Source organism: Bison bison, unplaced genomic scaffold (assembly GCF_000754665.1).
Source record: "Bison bison bison isolate TAMUID 2011002044 unplaced genomic scaffold, Bison_UMD1.0 scf7180017864171, whole genome shotgun sequence".
Lineage (NCBI taxonomy): Eukaryota > Metazoa > Chordata > Mammalia > Artiodactyla > Bovidae > Bison > Bison bison.
This window is the reverse complement of record NW_011494743.1, coordinates 641,545-660,780: the sequence shown is the minus strand read 5'-3', so window position 1 is coordinate 660,780 and position 19,236 is coordinate 641,545. Positions and strand designations below refer to the sequence as shown.

General features: G+C 39.3%; 1 protein-coding gene across 4 annotated transcripts in view; it reads left to right on the top strand.

The window, feature by feature from the left end:
- The window catches only part of NEK10 (NIMA-related kinase 10), a 272,823-nt gene that overhangs the window by 233,832 nt on the left and 19,755 nt on the right, over positions 1–19,236 (top strand). For all 4 annotated transcript variants that reach the window (XM_010842043.1, XM_010842042.1, XM_010842040.1 and 1 more), the window contains one exon: positions 2,393–2,503. In XM_010842043.1, the coding sequence (XP_010840345.1) occupies positions 2,393–2,503 (111 nt within the window). The remainder of the gene's footprint in view (positions 1–2,392; positions 2,504–19,236) is intronic.

The window sequence follows — 19,236 nt, the reverse complement described above, 5'->3', positions numbered from 1 at the left end:
GTCATCCCCTTCTCCTCCTGCCCCCAATTCCTCCTAGCATCAGAGTCTTTTCCAATGAGTCAGCTCTTCGCATGAGGTGGCCAAAGTGCTGGAGTTTCAGCTTTAGCATCATTCCTTCCAAAGAAATCCCAGGGCTGATCTCCTTCAGAATGGACTGGTTGGATCTCCTTGCAGTCCAAGAGACTCTCAAGAGTCTTCTCCAACACCACAGTTCAAAAGCATCAATTCTTCGGCACTCAGCCTCTTCACAGTCCAACTCTCACATCCATACATGACCACAGGAATAACCATAGCCTTGACTAGATGGACCTTTGTTGGCAAAGTAATGTCTCTGCTTTTCAATATGCTATCTAGGTTGGACATAACTTCCCTTCCAAGGAGTAAGCATCTTTTAATTTCATGGCTGCAGTCACCATCTGCAAGTGATTTTGGAGCCCCAAAAAATAAAGTCTGACACTGTTTCCACTGTTTCCCCATCTATTTCCCATGAAGTGATGGGACTGGATGCCATGATCTTCATTTTCTGAATGTCTGTTAGGAAGCTGTTAATCAGATAAGAGAGACACCTCAAGGCTGATGGAGTTTCACCAGGCCCCTCTCCCACAATATGCATTTTTGAGATAGGATGGCATGAGGTGTGTCATCCCCCAGACATGAAACAATTGATATGAATACTAGTTTGTTGAGCTATTATCAGCCCAAGGTTTGAGAAAAGAAAAAAAGTTAGTCTAGGTGGAACTATTTTGAAGAAAGGCAAATTCCAAAGCAAATATATAATACATTAACATAGCTTAAGAAAAGCATTTCCATAAGAAAAACGCATTGGTTAGCTCAAGGTTAGAAAAAAGTTAAGGTGGAACCAGGTATTGTCATGGCAACACAGAATTTTAAGAGAAAAATATCTGATGCTTGCACCCTATTTCCTCCATTTGGAGACCCTTGGCCTTCCTGCCTGTTACCATCTCACTACTGATGGTCTGCCAGTGTGTATTTTGGAGACACTAGAGGATATAGTTCCTCAGAAAGAATCCATATATTATGTTTGAGGAAACCTACTATATAAACATACAAGATTTTATTTTTTCCTTCTGTTACTTTGGAATGATGAAAACAAACAAAAACCACACTTTTAGACTTGTGATGTTGAGGGAGTCATTCTCTCTTCTAGACTCAGTTTCATCATTCAGGTGGCCATGGGACTGTGAGATAAGGGAAATACAGTATGTGAAATGTTTGTAAAGTGTTATACTAGTGTAATGCTAGTGATGGTGGTGTTTGCTCTCAAGCAAAAGTGGAGCTGGGAGACTCAGAAAGTGTCTTGGGTGTTATTTAAAGTCTGACTTACTCACCTATAGAATAGTTCCTGATTTATAAGTTTATTGTCAAGAAAAAAAGTGGGCTAATGCCCACAAAAGAGAACAGTAGTGCCTGGCACATACAAATTATAGGTAGTAGTCATTTCATCCTTAATATTATAACATATGTGTATTTACCTGTACTTATGTCATCTGCAGTTAGACTATGCATGAGTTACCATTCTGTGCAAAAACTTTAATTCTTCATGAAAACTTTAAAGATAGGGTACTGTCCCTTGTGATGCCCTGTATGTGAATCTTAAGTTGACTGAATATTGAATTATGCAAGAAAGGTTTTATGAAAGTCAATTCAAGCCATCAGGAGTAGTAAAAGCAATTCTAAGTTAACTAGAGGCATATCAATTTAGCTGCCATAACCAGGGTAAGTCACTTTTCAAGGACGCACTGGTGCTGTAGCAGACAATAAGGCATGTCAGGGAAGACTGCCGCCCTTCCCTTTGACGGACAGAACCATGCTGGGCCGCACCTGAAACGCCGTGCACCAGCTCTGCCTTGCGGTGTTTGACTCAGGGAGGTGGAAGCTTCTGGTGGGTAACAGTAGGGAGTTACCAACTCTAAACAGTGCTTCTCATGATACTTTCCCTTCTCTACCCCAAACAGTGGCTTCCTACTACTTATTTATTAAATCTAATTCATCCTGACTGAACCCTAATGTATACATATTCATTTCTCTCTTTCTTCTTTCATAGAATACATCTTTCCTTGTAAGTCTGTTATTTACAAAATTCAGTTTATATGTGCAACTAATATGTAGTTTAGTTCTGTGAAAAATAACATCAATAAAATGAAAGAACAGTAATATAATTAGAAGTAACCTTTTGAAAGAAAACACAGTAAAATATTTTTTCTGGATTGTAGACTGAAAAATTGTAGTATCAAATCATGCTATTTGGAGTAAAATTTAAAATTCTTCTTTAGTCCTATTGAATGAATATTGTTACCATCACAAATGCTTCTTGAGAGTCAGCTATGCATTGTTAATGACATGCTTATTATGATTTTCTCATGTTATGCAGCTTCCTCCAGCTTTGCACCACAACTTGAAAAGAAGGATTATAGAGAGATTCAAGAAATCCCTCTTCAGCCAACAGAGTAACCCTTGTAATTTGAAATCTGAAATTAAAAAGGTACAGTATTCTACATATAGAAATTCTTCTTTTACTAACAAAAACACATCATATGAATTAAATTTTATCCTCCCATGCTTGAATCCTCTATTAAACTCTGCCCTTTCCTAAAGCATGTTATCAATGTTTCTCTTAGCCCATTTGGGCAGCTATAGTGAAAATACCAAAAACTGTGAGTTTATAAGCAGCAGGAATTTATTGCTCACAATTCTGGAATCTGGAAGTCCAAGATCAGGTGCCAGAATAGTTGAGTCTAGTAACCTCTTCCAGGTTTCAGACTGTCAACTTCTTGCTATATCCTTATGTGGCAGAGGGAGGTAAGGGAGCTCTTCCAGGCCTCTTTTATAAGGGTACTTTTAATAAGAACACTTATATAAGGGCTTTATTTTTATGGCCTAATTACCTCCCAAAGGTCCCTCCTGGGGGATTAGTGTCAATATACAAATTTGAGAGAACACGAGCACTGAGACCATAGCATACTTAAGATATTAAATCAAGGATGTGTCTTTGCCTCTAATTTTCTCACCTTTATTTCTGAAGCCATCAACCTCAGAAGACTAATAGAAAGTTCTTTCAGTGTTATTGTATGTTTCCTAAGAAGAAATGTTATTAAATATCTTTAATATAAACAAATATGTATGTCCTTTTAGAGAATTCTATTCCAATCTTTATTGGAATATTCTTCACCAAGCTCATAAATTTAAGTTTGCAACCCTGAACAAGTCACTTAAGCGTCTGAGGTCATAATTTTTATCATTTAAGAAGGTGAAATGAGCCATTTCTTAAAGTTCTCTTCTTCTTTGACATTAGAGAGTCTCCTAGACTTTGGGTGCTGGTAAATATTCCTATTCTTACATAAGAAAACTAAATCACCAAGAGGTTAAATCAACCCCAGATGGAAAGAAAACTGTTTATTTCTGATTAACACAACTTGGCGAAAGGGTATCCTTTTGACTTTGTTGGTAGCCATTCTGATACAGGCCTTGGAGATGGTCACAGGTTCTGTTCTCCTGTCCCAGAACGACACAGGCCAAACAGCTTGGACCCACTGGTGTAAAGATGCTTCATCCTGTTCCAATTTTGTGTATTTTTAAAAAGTTTCAGCACATACTGGTGCTGAAGCCAAAGTTCTAATACGTTGGCCACCTGATGCAAAAGCCAACTCATTGGGAAAGACTCTGATTCTGGGAAAGATTGAGGGCAAGAGGAGAAGGGGGTGACAGAGGATGATATGGTTGGATGGCATCACTGACTCAATGGACATGAATTTGAGCAGACTTAGGGAGACAGCGAAGGACAGGGAAGCCTGGCATGCTGCATTTCATGGGGTCGCAAAGAGTCAGACACAACTTAGTTACTGAACAACAACAGAATATACTTAAACTTTGGCTCAGGCATGCTGCCAATGAACTTTTAATTTAAGGTTTATTTGAAAATTTTACTGTATTCAATCTGTAGCATAAATCAACTCATAATCTGGGCAGTGTTGGGGTATGGAGGGAACCAAAAGTGCCCATTGAACTGAGAAGGCATCTTGAGACCTAGAAACAAGGCAGGCAACTCTGTATAATCAAATTTGTTCCAGAGTAATTTACAGGGTGAAATTCCCTGGTGGTTCAGCGGTAAAGAATCTGCCTGCCAATACAGGAGACATGGGTTTGATGCCTGGGTCAGAAAGATCCCCTGGAGAGGGAAATGGCAACCCACTCCAGTTTCTTGCCTGGGAAATCCCATGGACAGAGGCTGCAGTCCATGGGGTTGCAAAAGAATCCAACATGACTTAGTGATTGAACAACAGCAAACTTACAAGGTGGGATGGAGATCAGGTGGACAATGACCCAGAAGCATTTGCAGCTGCTCCCCACACCTTCGAGGAGCCACTGGGATGGTTTTAAAGTTAACTTAGGGTGTGGGGGTTGGTGCTCGGAAACAGGACGTGCCTTCCTAAGTCAAGTTTATGAATTGATAACTGGTCACATGGGCACAAGGAATACCTCAACCAACATCTTTATCGTTGTCTTTGGGGACAAGCAGAGCATGGAGGCCACCTGGTCATGATGATTATTAAAAAACTTGTCTTAACGACTAAGGCCCTGACAACAGAGATGTGACTTACTGGCCAGTACAGTCCTGAGTGAGGTCAGGGGGAGGACAGGAGGAGCCACATGGGCCCACGGTGCTGTCAGTTACCCTGACAGTCATATGGGCTGTTTGATAAGAAATACAAGAAGTATGTTTTTGCTTCTTTGCCTTACATCAGTGGTATCTGCACATACACAAACAGGGGATGGGGAGAAAAATGCATTCCTACAGGGAAACAAACTATAAACCCTACCTCATCAGGTAGAGAGATCTTTTGGATTATCTTGGCAAATAAGGCTGAGAAACAAAGATGGGGAGATCAAAATAGAGGTGGAGGAGCCTTCAGATATTTATTGCATGATATTCACATATTACATCATGAATACCAATAAACTGATTTATTTTGTCTCCTCTGGGTCAGCCTGTCTTGTTGCAGAGCACCAGCTCTAGGGTGCATGGGCTTCAGTATTGGCAGTGCACAGGCTCAGTAGCTGAGGCTCGCAGGCTTTAGAGTGTAGACTCAGTAGTTGTGGCTCATGGGCTTAGCTGCTTCATTGCATGTGGAAACTTCCCAGACCAGTGATCAAACCTGTGTCCCCTGCATTCCACTGCACCACCAGGGAAGACCCCAATAGATAGATTTTTTAAAGATAAAAGTTCAAATCCCCCATAGAACATTACATTTTACCAAGTTTTATTTCTTATTAAAATGATGTTCAGAATAATCCAGTCTGTACATGCATTCACTTTGAGATCCTAGCTTCATGAGAGGAATATGCCTGCCATGAAATGAGGCTTGAAGGTGCTGCGACCTGTCCCTGCTCTGTGATCCCAGCAGGCCTGTCCTTAGAATAAATCATTGCTTCTTTGTGACTTGGGTTTTCAGTTTTGCATCCTTTCCTTGGCGTCTTTCTTTTTTCTCCTTTTCTTTTGTTATGCCCCCACCCGCACCTTGTCTGCCTCCTCTTTGCTGTCACAGGTTGCCACCTTCTGTTCCTGTTCTGGGGCATGAGTAAACCAGAGCGGGGCATAGATTCATTGCTTTCAACTTTGTTAAGATGCAGATTAAATTATCCTATGAAGAGGGCTGTGCCCTCCTCATCTGATACTATGTGTGTGGTGGTCCTTACCCTTATGGTGGTTCGTACCCTGCCATCAGGCCTCACCTCCCATGAGGTAAAGAAATCCTACGCCTGGAATATTAACCGAATTCTCTATTAACACCTTTCTTAACTTTTCCTGTCTAGAATTAATCCCCCTTTTCTCTATGCTTCAATCACCTTTTCACTCATATCATTGTGTTTTAAATAGCTTATTATTCTAACTGCTTGCCTTTTCTGTTTACCCAAAGGCAGTGAGTAAATTTGGTAATCTTTGACTCCCCAGAGTCGTACACAGTGCCTGGTAGATATTAATGGATAATTGCTGAATAGAGAATAAATTCTAGATTGATACACATATTCTGTGTAACATATCCTATACTGTGGTTCTGTTCTTTACTGATATATAAATATTGATATAATATATTTATATATTTCTCCTTGAAGAAGAAAGCCCTCCTGCCTCCAATCTCAATCTAAACAAGGAAAGTTTGTGACATGTTTTCCCCCCTTTCTGGTGTAATCTTTAGTTAATGACCATTTTTGTTCAGAAATAGCTTTTTCATCCCTTGTACAATCATAGAGGATCGCCCACGCCAGTGGTGACAGCACTCAAAGTCAGTATGATTTCTACCCTCCCCTCTCAAGCTTATTCTAAAATCCAGGGACTCCATGTCCCAATTAAGTTTAAAGGAGTCATTATGGGATGATTGCGCCTGACTTATGAGTAGCCTGAGACCCAGCAGGATGTACACAGGAATCAAAACATGGCAGAGCCCTTTTCCAAGAAATTAAGCTCTCCGATTATGACTCACCTGAAGTGTCTTCAGTCCAGTCTGCTCAATCATGGCTGGGATTGCAGGGTGAGTAAAGCACCTAAGCAACTGTCTTTGAGAACTAGGGTTTTCAGCATGGGAGAAATGAGTAACAGAGACAAAACAGAAAATACTAATTCAAACTAGAAGTATCAATATGAATCAGTATTAATTCATGACAGATCTTATCTTTTTTAAAAAGAAACATATTTCCTAAATTTCACTAAAATGATCTAGAAATAAAGCAAGCAGCAGTGTGCTCCCTTTGCACCCATGGCTTTGGAAATACAGCCCATTGCAGCGGCAGGGCAGGAACTAAACATGATCATGTTAGAGTATCTTCACTCTATTTACAGATTAAATAGAAGCATGCTGTCAGGGTAACTGCAGGTGTGTCAACAGGACTCAGGAGCCAACTTTAAAGAGGCCCCCCACAGACTATTAGATAATTAAAGCATCAGTCAGCATCAGTCACCACAATTAATTGAAAGCATTAATGTTTAAATCCAAGAGATCACAACAGTGAAAAAAAAATCCCTCATTAATTACCTTTGGAAGATGCTAAGTGACCAACTCATTATTTTTAAAATTTTTTAAAAGAGAAAAGAATAAAACATTTATTCTGCCTTTCCCTTATGAATTCTTTCTCCGGGTAACTAAATTGATGAGGGGGAGTTTCCTCATTATCAAAGAACTTCAACTAATACATACTGAAGGAATAAAAAGAATTATCATTTTGCAGTCCCTGAATGAAATAATGGATCTGACATGATCACTACTGGCTGCTGGTATCACAAAAAAAGGAGCAACCAGACAGTGTATGCCTCCTGATGGATGGATGTGGCACTCCTGTGAAGTGTACATGCTAAACACTTGAATCTGCATCTGATCAACCTCTCAGACTTAAGCCTAAGAAAATAGAGAGCATAAATACTGGACCTTTCTGTTAACAAAGTGACCTATAAAGTCTAATAAATACCAATAGAAAAGAGCTGTAGGTTAAGCTACACTATAAAATGAAAAATTTTTCATTAAAAAAATGAAAAATCAGGCAACATTTTATGTCTTAAAATGTTATGTAATTCAGTCAAAGAGGACAAGAAAAACATAAAGATAAGATGATTGACAAAAGAAGGGTGATAAAAGACATCAAAACATTTCTCACTTCTGGTACTTGTTAATAATTTCATTTATTTAGGCTTAATTTTCTTCAAAGTACTATCTCAGTTGATTAGGTTCCAAACTGTTTATGTAGTTGTTCTACAGCAAAGATAACCTTATTTTATGATATGGAAAAGTGTTACTCACTGAATTGTGTCCAGCTCTTTGCAACCCCATGGAACATAGCCTGACAGCCTCCCCCATCCATGAGATTTTCCAGACAAGAATACTGGAGTGGGTTGCCATTTCCTTCTCCAGGGGATCTTCCTTACCCAGGAATCAAACCTGGTTTTCTCACATTGTGGGCAGACTCTTTACCATCTGAGACACCAGGGAAGCCCTATGATATGGAAAAGAAGGTATAATTTAGAGAATGTAGTGAGGGTTACATTTGTAGTTTCTCCTACAAATTTTCTTTTATTTAGTTTTTGCCTAAAAAGTACTATATTCTCAAATGACCAATAAAGTGCTACAGTTCAGTTCAGTTCAGTCACTCAGTCGTGTCCAACTCTTTAAGACCGCATGGACTGCAGCACACCAGGCCTCCCTGTCTATCACCAACTCCCAGAGTTTACTCAAACTCATGTCTTGAGTCTGTGATGCCATACAACCATCTCATCCTTTGTCATCCCCTTCTCCTCCTGCCTTCAATCTTGCCCAGCATCAGGGTCTTTTCAAATGAGTTAGTTCTTCGCATCTGGTGGCTGAAGTATTGGAGTTTCAGCTTCAACATCAGTCCTTCCAATGAATATTCAGGACTAATTTCCTTTAGGATGGACTGGTTGGATCTCCTTGCAGTCCAAGGGACTCTCAAGAGTCTTCTCCAACACCACAATCACTCACCCCACTCCCCCTTGGCAACCACAAGTCTGTTCTCTGAGTCTCTGGGTCTGTTTGTGTCATATTTTGTATTCCGCATGTAAGTGATATCATGTGAATTTGTCTTTCTTTTTCTGACTAACTTCATTTAGATGACAATCTCTAGGTTCATCCATGTTGGTTCAAATGGCACTATTTCATTCTCTTATATAGCTGAGTACTATTTCACTATGTATTTATGTTACCACATCTTTTCTATCCATTCATTTGTTGATGGACACTTAGGTTGCTTCTGTGTTTTAGTTATTGTAAATAGTGCTGCTGTGAACTTTGGGCACATCACCTCTTTGAATTATGGTTTTCTCCAGATATGTGCCCAGGAGAGGGATTGCTGGATCGTATGGCAACTCTAGTTTTAGTGTTTTGAGGAACCTCTATATTATTCTTCATAGTGTGCACCAACTTACATTCCCACCAACAGTCTAAAAGCATTCTCTTTTCTCCACACCCTCTCCAGCAATTATTGCTTGTATAATTTTAATGATGGCTATTCTGACCCATGTGAGGTGTTACCTCATTGTAGTTTTGACTTACACATCTCTGATAAGTAGCAATGTTGAGCATCCTTTCATGTGCCTATTGGCCATCTGTATGTCTTCTTTGGAGAAATGTCAATTTATGTCTTCTGTTATTTTTTGACTGAGTTGTATGTTTTTTCTTACTGAGTTGTGTGAGCTATTTGTATATTTTGGAAATTATTTTCTTGTCAGCAGCATTGTTTGCAACTATTTTCTCCTAGTCCATAGGATATCTTTTCATTTTATTTATGATTTCCCTTGCTGGGCAAAAGCTTATATATTTGATTAGGTCTGATTTGTTTCTCTGTGCTTTTATTTCTATTGCCATGGGAGACTGACCTAAGGAAACATTGGTATGATTTATGTCAGAGAATGTTTTGCCTATGTTGTCTTCTAGGAGTTTTATGGTATCACGTCTTACGTTTAAGTGTTTAAATCATTTTGAGTTTTTTTATGTATGGTGTGAGAGTGTGCTCTAACTTCATTGATTTACATGCAGCTTTCCAACTTTCCCAGCATCATTTGCTGAAGAACTTTTTCCCGTTTTATATTCTTACCTCTTTTGTCAAAGATTAATTGACTGTAGGTGTATAGGTTTATTTCTGGGCTCTGTATTCTGTTCCATTGATACATATATCTGTTTCTGTGCCAATACCATGCTGTTTTGATTACTGTAGACTTGTAGTATTGTGTGAAGTCTTGGAGGCTTATGCTTCCTGCTTTGTCCTTTTTCCTCAAGATTGTTGGCAATTCTGGGTCATTTATGATTCCATATAAATTTTATGATTATTTGTTCTAGTTTTATAGAACAAATCATGTCATGGGTAATTTGATAGGGATAACATTACATCTGTAGATTGTTTTGGGTAGTATGGTCCATTTTAACAATATTAATTCTTCCAGTTCAAGAGCATTAAATATTTTTCCATTTCTTTGAATCATCTGCTTCCTTTATGAATGTTTTATTGTTCTCAGTGTATAAGCCTTTCACCTCCTTTGTGGGTTTATGCCTAGGTATTTTTCTGATGAATTTTTTTTTTAACTTTCTCTTTCTGATATTTCATCATAGTGTAAAGAAATGCAACTGATACGTTAATCTTGCATTCTGCTACCTTGCTGAATTCATTGATACGTTCTAGTAGATTTTGTTTGGAGTCTATATTCATTGATAAGTTCTACTAGTTTGTGTGTGGAGTCTTTTGTGCAGAATCTTTACCATCTGTATAAAATGATGAAATTACCTCTTCCCTTCCAATTTGGATACCTTTTATTTCTTTTGTCTGATTGCTGTGCCTTGAACTTCCAACACTGTGTTGAAGAGGACTGGTGATAGAGAGCATTTTTATCTTGTTCCAGGTTTTAGCAGGAATGTTTTCAGCTTTTCACCATTAAGTATTATGTTTGCTATGGATTTGTCAAATATCTTTTATTATGTTGAGATATGTTCTCTCTATACGTACTTTGGTGATAGTTTATATCATGAATATGTGTTGAATTTTATAAAATACTTTCTTTGCATCTTTGTCTTTTCTTTTATTGGTGTAGCATATCATATTGATTAATCTGCATGTATTGAAACATCCTTGTGACCCTGGGATGAATCCCACTTGGTTGTGGTTTATGATCTTCTCTATGTGTGTTATTGTATTCAGTTGGATAATATTTTATTGATAATTTTTATATCTATATTCATCAAAATTATTGGCCTGTAATTTTCTTTGTCCGTAGTATCTTTGTTTGGTTTTGATATCAGGGTGATGGTGGCTTCAAATAATGACTTTGGAGTGTTCCTGCCTCTTTAGTCTTTTGGTAAAGTTTGAAAAGTTTTAATATAAATTCTTCTTTGTATGTTTGGTAGAATTCCTCAGTGAAGCCTGAAATTTTGTTTGCAGCAAGTTGTTTGTTTGTTTTATAGATTCTGTTTCACTTCTAGTGATTGTTCTGTCCAAATTATCTATTTCTTCTTTATTCAGTTTTGGTGGACTGTATGTTCCTAGAAACTTGTCCATTTCTTCTCAGTTGTCCAGTTTGTTGGCATATAGTTGTTCATAGTGAAAGGTTGTTGCTGAGCCGTGAAAAATGCCAGGATTCTTGGCCTGTGGAGGAGAGGAATTCAATCTGGGGCCAGTGACAAGGCTTGATTGCTCAGAGCTTTTGTGTGATAAAGTTTTATTAAAGTGTATAGACAAAGCTTCTGACATAGACATCAGAAGGGGGCAGAAAGAGTGCCCCCCTTGTTAATCTTTAGCTGGATGTTATATAGCTACTGCTACTGCTAAGTTGCTTCAGTTGTGTCCAACTCTGTGTGACCCCATAGGTGGCAGCCCACCAGGCTCCCCTGTCCCTGGGATTCTCCAGGCAAGAACACTGGAGTAGGTTGCCATTTCCTTCTCCAATGCATGAAAGTGAAAGGTGAAAGTGAAGTTGCTCAGTCGTGTCCGACTCTTAGCGACCCCATGGACTGCAGCCTACCAGGCTCCTCCGTCCGTGGGATTCTCCAGGCAAGAGTATTGGAGTGGGGTGCCGTTGCCTTCTCCGATATAGCTACTAGCAGCCTGCTAGCTGGAGAAAGGCAATGTCTCAAAACTCAGAGACTAGCACCAGGCCTTTCACTTGCAACATGCATTTTGGGATAACATTGGCACAAGGTGAGTTGTCCTGGGCCATAAAACAATTGACATGAATCTTGAAGAAAAGCAGGTTTCCAAGCAAATACATAGTCTCATTAACATAGTTTAAGAGAACATTTGCATGAGTAAAATATACTGGTTTGTCAAGTCAGTTCTGAGTCTTATGCAGAAGCAACTTGAAGACAGAGTCCTAGGGTATATGTATAGTTCATTAACATAACTTAAGAAAAGCTTTTCCATAAGAAAAATGCATTGGTTAGCTCAAGGTTCGAGAAAAGTTCAGTTGAAACCAGGTGTCATTATGGCAATACAGAATTTTAAAAGAAACCTCTTATAAAGTTTGTATAGAGAAGGGGGAAAATCTAATACTTGTAGTTTGCTTCCTCCTGCCACTTAAGAGAGAGATAAAAAATGTCTTGACACTTGCAGCCTGTTTCCTCTGTTTGGAGACCCCTGGCCCTCCTGCCTGTTACCCTCACAACAGTATTCTCTTACGTTTTTTGTATTTCTGTGGTGTCAGTTATTATTTCTTCACTTTCATTTCTTACCTTGTTTACTTGGATCCTCTTTCTTTTCTTCTTAGTGAGCCTGGTCTGAGGTTTGGTAGTTTTGTTTACCCTTTCAAATAAATAGCTCTCTGTTGTACTGATTTTTTTTTTTCCTACTCAAGTTTCTATTTGATTTATTCCCTCTCTGATCATTATTATTTCCTTCCCTCTGCTACTTTAGGTTTTATTTTTTTCTTTTTCTAATTCTTTTAGGTGGTGGTTAAGGTTGTTTATTTAAGATTTTTCTTGTTCTTTGAGGAAGGCTTGTATGGCTATGGACTTCCCTCTAAGGTCTACTTTCGCTGCATCCCATAGATTTTTCTATGGTTGTGTTTTCATTATCATTTGTCTCAAGGTTTTTATAAATTTCCTCTTTGATTTCATCATTGACCCATTGATTTTTTAGTAGTATGTTGTTAGTCTACTTGTAGTCATTTTTTTGGGGCTTCCCTTGTGGCTTAGCTGGTAAAGAATCTGCCTGCAATGTGAAAGACCTGGGTTTGATCCCTGGGTTAGGAAGATCCCCTGGAGAAGGGAAAGGTTACCCACTCCAATATTCTAGCCTGAAGAATTCCATGGACTGTATAGTCCAGGGGGTCACAAAGAGTCACTGCAGATGGTGACTGCAGCCATGAAATTAAAAGACGCTTACTCCTTGGAAGAAAAGTTATGACCAACCTAGATAGCATATTCAAAAGCAGAGACATTACTTTGCCAACAAAGGTCCGTCTAGTCAAGGCTATGGTTTTTCCAGTGGTCATGTATGGATGTGAGAGTTGAGCTCTGAAGAAAACTGAGCACCGAAGAATTGATGCTTTTGAACTGTGGTGTTGGAGAAGACTCTTGAGAGTCTCTTGGACTGCAAGGAGATTCAACCAGTCCATTCTGAAGGAGATCAGCCCTGGGATTTCTTTGGAGGGAATGATGCTGAAGCTGAAACTCCAGTACTTTGGCCACCTCATGTGAAGAGTTGACTAATTGGAAAAGACTCTGATGCTGGGAGGGATTGGGGACAGGAGGAGAAGGGGATGACAGAGGATGAGATGGCATCACTGACTTGATGGACGTGAGTCTGAGTGAACTCCGGGAGCTGGTGATGGACAGGGAGGCCTGGCGTGCTGGGATTCATGGGGTTGCAAAGAGTCGGACGTGACTGAGCAACTGAACTGAACTGAATCATTTTTTCTTATTTCTCTTTTTGTGGTTGAGTTCTAGTTTCATGCCATCATGGTCAGGAAAGATGCTTGAAATAATTTCCATCCTCTTAAATTTGTCTTGAGGCTTGTTTTGTATCCTAGTATGTGGCCAACCCTAGAGAATGTCTCATGTGCCTTTGAAAAGAATGTGTACTCTGGGTTTTTTGGATGTAATTTATAGCCATTTTATTCCTTGTTTTCCAGTTGACTTTACATTTCTTTTTTGTTCCCTTCCTTTTCTTCTGTGGTTTGATGGTTTTCTTTTGTATTATGCTTGAGTTCCTTTCTTTTTGGTTTTTATGAATCTATTGTATTTTTTTCATTTGTGATTACCCTGTTTTTCAAGTATGCTAACCCATTCCTATATCTACTTGCTTTAGACTGATAGTCATATAGACTCAAACACATTCTTTTAAAAAAATATACATTTTTCTTACTCTCCTCCTCCACATTTTATGATTTTGATGTCCTCTTTTACATCATGTATATCCTTTTGCTGTTCATTTTAGATATTATCACTTTCACAAATTATTTTCTATTTTTTTAAGTCTGTATACTGACTTATTTATATGTCAGATTGTAATTTTTCTATTTCCTATAGATTAGTGGTTCTTTTGACTTTTAAAAATTTCTTTTAGAATAAGTTTAGTATTGCTGTATTCTTTTAGCTTTTGTTTGTCTGAGAAACTCTTTTTCCCTACCTCTATTCTAAATTATAATCTTGCTAGGTAGAATATCCTAGGTTGCAGATTTTTCCCTTTCAGGACTTTGAATATATCTTGCCACTCCTAGCCTGTAACATTTCTGTGGAGAAATCAGCTGAGAGTCTAATGGGGGTTTACTTGTAGTTAACTCTTTGTTTTTTTCTTGGTACCTTTAAAATCCTCTCCTTAACTTTTGCTATTTTAATTATAAATCTGTTTGGGTTCACCTGTCTGGGACTCTCTATGTTTCCTGTACCTAGATATCTGATTCCTTCTTTAGCTTGGGAAGTTTTCAGCCATAATCCTTCAAATGTATTTTATCTCCCTGTTTTTCTTTCTTCTTCTTCTGAAATACCTATTATGCATAATTGGCACACTTTATATTATTCCAAAGTTCTTGTATGTTGCTTTCATTTTTTTTCATCTTTCTTTCTGATATTCTGATTGGGTGGTTTCCATTATTCAGTCTTCCAGATCACTTACTTGTTCTGTATTATTCAATTTTCCATTTATTACCTTTAGTTCAGCTTTCATCTCAGCAAAGTATTTCCTAATTTTTCTTGGTTTCTGTTTATAGTTTCTTTTTATAGTAACCTGCATTTCTACTGATAGGTTTTATTCATCCCTTCAGTATTTTTATTACCTCTTTTTTGAACTCAGTCTATTAGAATGAAGAGGTCTGTTTCATTGTTTGTTCTTCCAGGTGAACTCTCTTGATCATTTACTTGGGAGTGGTTTTCTGCTTCTTCATTTACTTGTATTCCTCTGACTCTATGAGTTTATGAGAAACAGTTATCTACTGTGGTCTTGGAGGGCTATTTTTATGCAGGAGAGTTCCTGTGTAGCCTGCATGGGTTTAATACTTTTGGTGCAAAGGCTGTCTTTAGTATGGGTGCCTGCCACCTCTTTCCTCAGTATGTGCTGGCCATTACCCTTTTGGTAGGCAGTGAGACTGGTGTTGTGATGACTATAGCCTGCACTGGATAGTAAGCAGGGCCTCATCTTTGCTCTTTCATTGTAACTGCCCTGTAAGGGACAGGGTCTACTCTTAGTGTTTGGAGCAAAAGCCCCAGATTCGTATCTGAGCTGCAGTATGAGGTAGGTGAGATTGGAGCCCTCATACTTGGAGAGGAATTACTGAGTATTCTTCAGCAGGAGATGTCTATCCAGGTGTGTGGTTGGTGGTGTCAACTGTCACCTGTTGTGTGGGCTCACAAAGAACAATATTGTTGGCACTGCCCTCATCCCACCCCAACTGTGGGAATGCAGACATTTGGCCTTGGTGTCTCTCAGATACTACATTCACAAAGCCACCAGTGCAGATCCATAGGTACAAATCCATTGAAGTCGGGAACCAGGTAAAGGGGTTTCCCCTGGTGAGGGAACCTTTACCTACTGTAAAGGGGTTTTCCAGGGTGAGGGAACCTTTCCTCTTTCACAGCTCTGTCCCAGTTGTGCAGATCCCGTGCCACTTCCTTAATTATTTTCTTTCATCTTAGTTGGTCATGTGGTGGTATTTCTTACAATTTTGGCTCTCTCAGACCTTGTCAGTGTTCAGTAGGTATTTTTTGAGAGTTGTGCCACACGTAGATATATTTTTGATGTATCTGTAGGAAGAAATGAGATCCACTTCCTATTCTGCCACCTTGATTGGGTATCAGATAGACATCAAATTTTGTCAGTTCATAAGGAGGTTTCTCATGCATTCTTCCAAATACATGCCAAAGATGGGAGGTACACCTGTCAGCTAAATATTCATAAGTTTAGAGAGGCCCCATCCAGTGCTGGTCTGAGCTACTTCACAGCCTCAGCCAGCCCAAGAGGCCATTAGTTTGAAGGTTCTGTTGTATCACACATATTTCTACCTACTGTGTGAGCATTCACTTTGCCATTTAGTGTGTTCAGAATTGATCTCACCACCTTCTTCCTTCTTTTGTCCACATCAAATATTACTGGAAGCATCTGTTTTCCTTCTGCTCCATCTCTAAACCTTGGGTCACTCTCAACTGTTCCACCTTATATCTTGCATCTCCTAAATCATTAACACCTGGGGAATCTTCATAGTATAGGTGGTTTTTCTTGGCCTTTGGTGATACCACCTGGGTTCTAGCCCTGGTTCTGCCAGTTACTACCTATGTTCTTTGAGCAAATTACTTCTTAAATTCCTCATCCGTGAAATGGGGATAATGCATAAGTTACAGGGTAGTTGTAGGAACCAAATAGAATATTGACTATATCTAGAATGTAGTAAGTACTGAATCAGTGGCCGCAGGTGGTGGTGGTGTGATTAAGTAGGAATACTTGGTCTTCCTCCTCCTCTTGGTTTCCACTTTATCCAAGCTTTATATCTCTTACACTAGAGTCACACTTGGAGAAGGCAATGGCACCCCACGCCAGTACCCTTGCCTGGAAAATCCCATGGACGGAGGAGCCTGGTAGGAGGCTCCTCCTACCAGGAGTTGGACACGGCTGAGCGACTTCACTTTCACTTTTCACTTTCATGCATTGGAGAAGGAAATGGCAACCCACTCCAGTATTCTTGCCTAGGGAATCCCAGGGATGGGGGAGCCTGGTCAGCTGCCGTCTATGGGGTCGCACAGAGTCAGACATGACTGAAGCGACTTAGCAGCAGCAGCAGCAGAGTTACATTTCCTTGCTGATTAACTTGTTCTCCAGTCCATTTTGCCAGACTTGCCAGTATTTCTAAACACCTGTTTCCAGTTTCCTGCTTCACTGTCTAACTCTGGGTCCAACCCAGGGCTCCGTTGTTTGCAGGAGCCTCCTCCTGACCTGCCTGTGTTCACCCTGAGTTCCCAGCCCTACTCAAGCTATTATATATATTGCATTCCGAGTGATCTTTTCAAAATAGAAATCTGACCAGAAATTGTCCAAGGGGCTTTTAGTAAAAAATGTCAAAATCCTTACCAATGGTGTTCGTAGTCCTGTCTGGTCCAAGCCTTGCCTCTCCCTCCACCCTCACCTCACACCACTCTTGCCCTTTGCTGTCTGTACACTGGCCACAGTGCCAAGCTACCATGCTGCTTCCTCCCAAGTCTCTACACACTTTTTCTTCTGCCTGTAATGTTCTTCCCACTCCATCTTTTATTCACTCCTACTCTTTATTTCAGCTCTCAACACAAGTGCCATTTTTTCAGGTAAGTCTTCCCTAAGTTAAACTCTGTTACCTCTTAGAACCAGAGGCCTGGTCTTCAATGTGTTTGGCACATTTGCAATTTTACAAATATACATTTGTAAATATATATTTCACAGTCATAATTCTCCCTAATGAGTCAGTAAGCTCCAAGAATACAATATTTAGCCAGTATTGATTGTTTTCATTGTTTGGATCTGTGTGTGGCACATAATAGCTGATTTAAAAAACCATTACTCCCTGAGGACTTCCCTGGCTGTCCAGTGGTTAAGACTCAGTGCTTTCAATGCAAGAGGCATGGGTTTTATTCCTGGCTGGGAAACTAAAATTTTGCATGCTGTGCAGCCCAGCCAAAAAAAGTTTTGTTTTTTTTAAATTTTATTTATTTTACTTATTTATTTTTATTTTTAATTTTTTTTGCATGTGATGTCTAATTCTGTTTTAATATAAATTTATTTATTTTAATTGGAGGCTAATTACTTTACGATATTGTATTGGTTTTGCCATCCATCAACATGAATCCACCACGGGTGCACATGTGTTCCTCATCCTGAACGCCCCTCCCACCTCCTTCCCCAAACCATCCCTCTGGGTCACCCCAGTGCACCAGCCCCGAGCATCCTGTATCATGCATCTAACCTGGATTGGTGATTCGTTTCACATATGATAATATACATGTTTCAAAGCCGTTCTCCCAAATCATCCCACCCTTGCCGTCTCCCACAGAGTCCAAAAGACTGTTCTATACATCTGTGTCTCTTTTGCTGTCTCACATACAGGGTTATCTTTACCATCTTTCTAAATTCCATATATATGCGTTAGTATACTGTATTGGTGTTTTTCTTTCTGGCTTACTTCACTCTGTATAATAGGCTTCAGTCTCATCCACCTCATTAGAACTGATTCAAATGTATGCTTTTTAATGTCAGAGTAATACTCCATTGTGTATATGTACCACAGCTGTCTTATCCATTCGTCTGCTGATGGACATCTAGGTTGCTTCCATGTCCTGGCTATTATAAACAGCGCTGCGATGAACATTGGGGTACACATGTCTCTTTCAATTCTGGTTTCCTTGGTGTGTATGCCCAGCAGTGGGATTGCTGGGTTGTATGGCAGTTCTATTTCCAGTTGGGATGGCCCAGGGGGATGGTATGGGGAGGGAGGAGGGAGGAGGGTTCGGGATGGGGAACACATGTATACCTGTGGCAGATTCATTTTGATATTTGGCAAAACTAATACAATTATGTAAATTTTAAAAATAAAATAAAATTAGAAAAAAAAATCCCTTTGTAAAGCCTTAAAAAAAAAAAAAAGAATCTCCACACTGTTCTCCATAGTGGCTGTACTAGTTTGCATTCCCACCAACAGTGTAAGAGGGTTCCCTTTTCTCCACACCCTCTCCAGCATTTATTGCTTGTAGACTTTTGGACAGCAGCCATTCTGGCTGGCATGAAATGGTACCTAATTGTGGTTTTGATTTGCATTTCTCTGATAATGAGTGATGTTGAGCATCTTTTCATGTGCTTGTTAGCCATCTGTATGTCTTCTTTGGAGAAATGTCTGTTTAGTTCTTTGGCCCATTTTTGATTGCATCATTTATTTTTCTGGAATTGAGCTCCAGGAATTGCTCGTATAATTTTGAGATTAATTCTTCATCAGTTGCTTCATTTGCTATTATTTTCTCCCATTCTGAAGGCTGTCTTTTCACCTTGCTTAGAATTTCCTTTGTTGTGCAGAAGCTTTTAATTTTAATTAGGTCCCATTTGTTTATTTTTGCTTTTATTTCCAATATTCTGGGAGGTGGGTCATAGAGGATCCTGCTGTGATTTATGTCGGAGAGTGTTTTGCCTATGTTCTCCTCTAGGAGTTTTATAGTTTCTGGTCTTACGTTTAGGTCTTTAATCCATTTTGAGTTTATTTTTGTGTATGGTGTTAGAAAGTGTTCT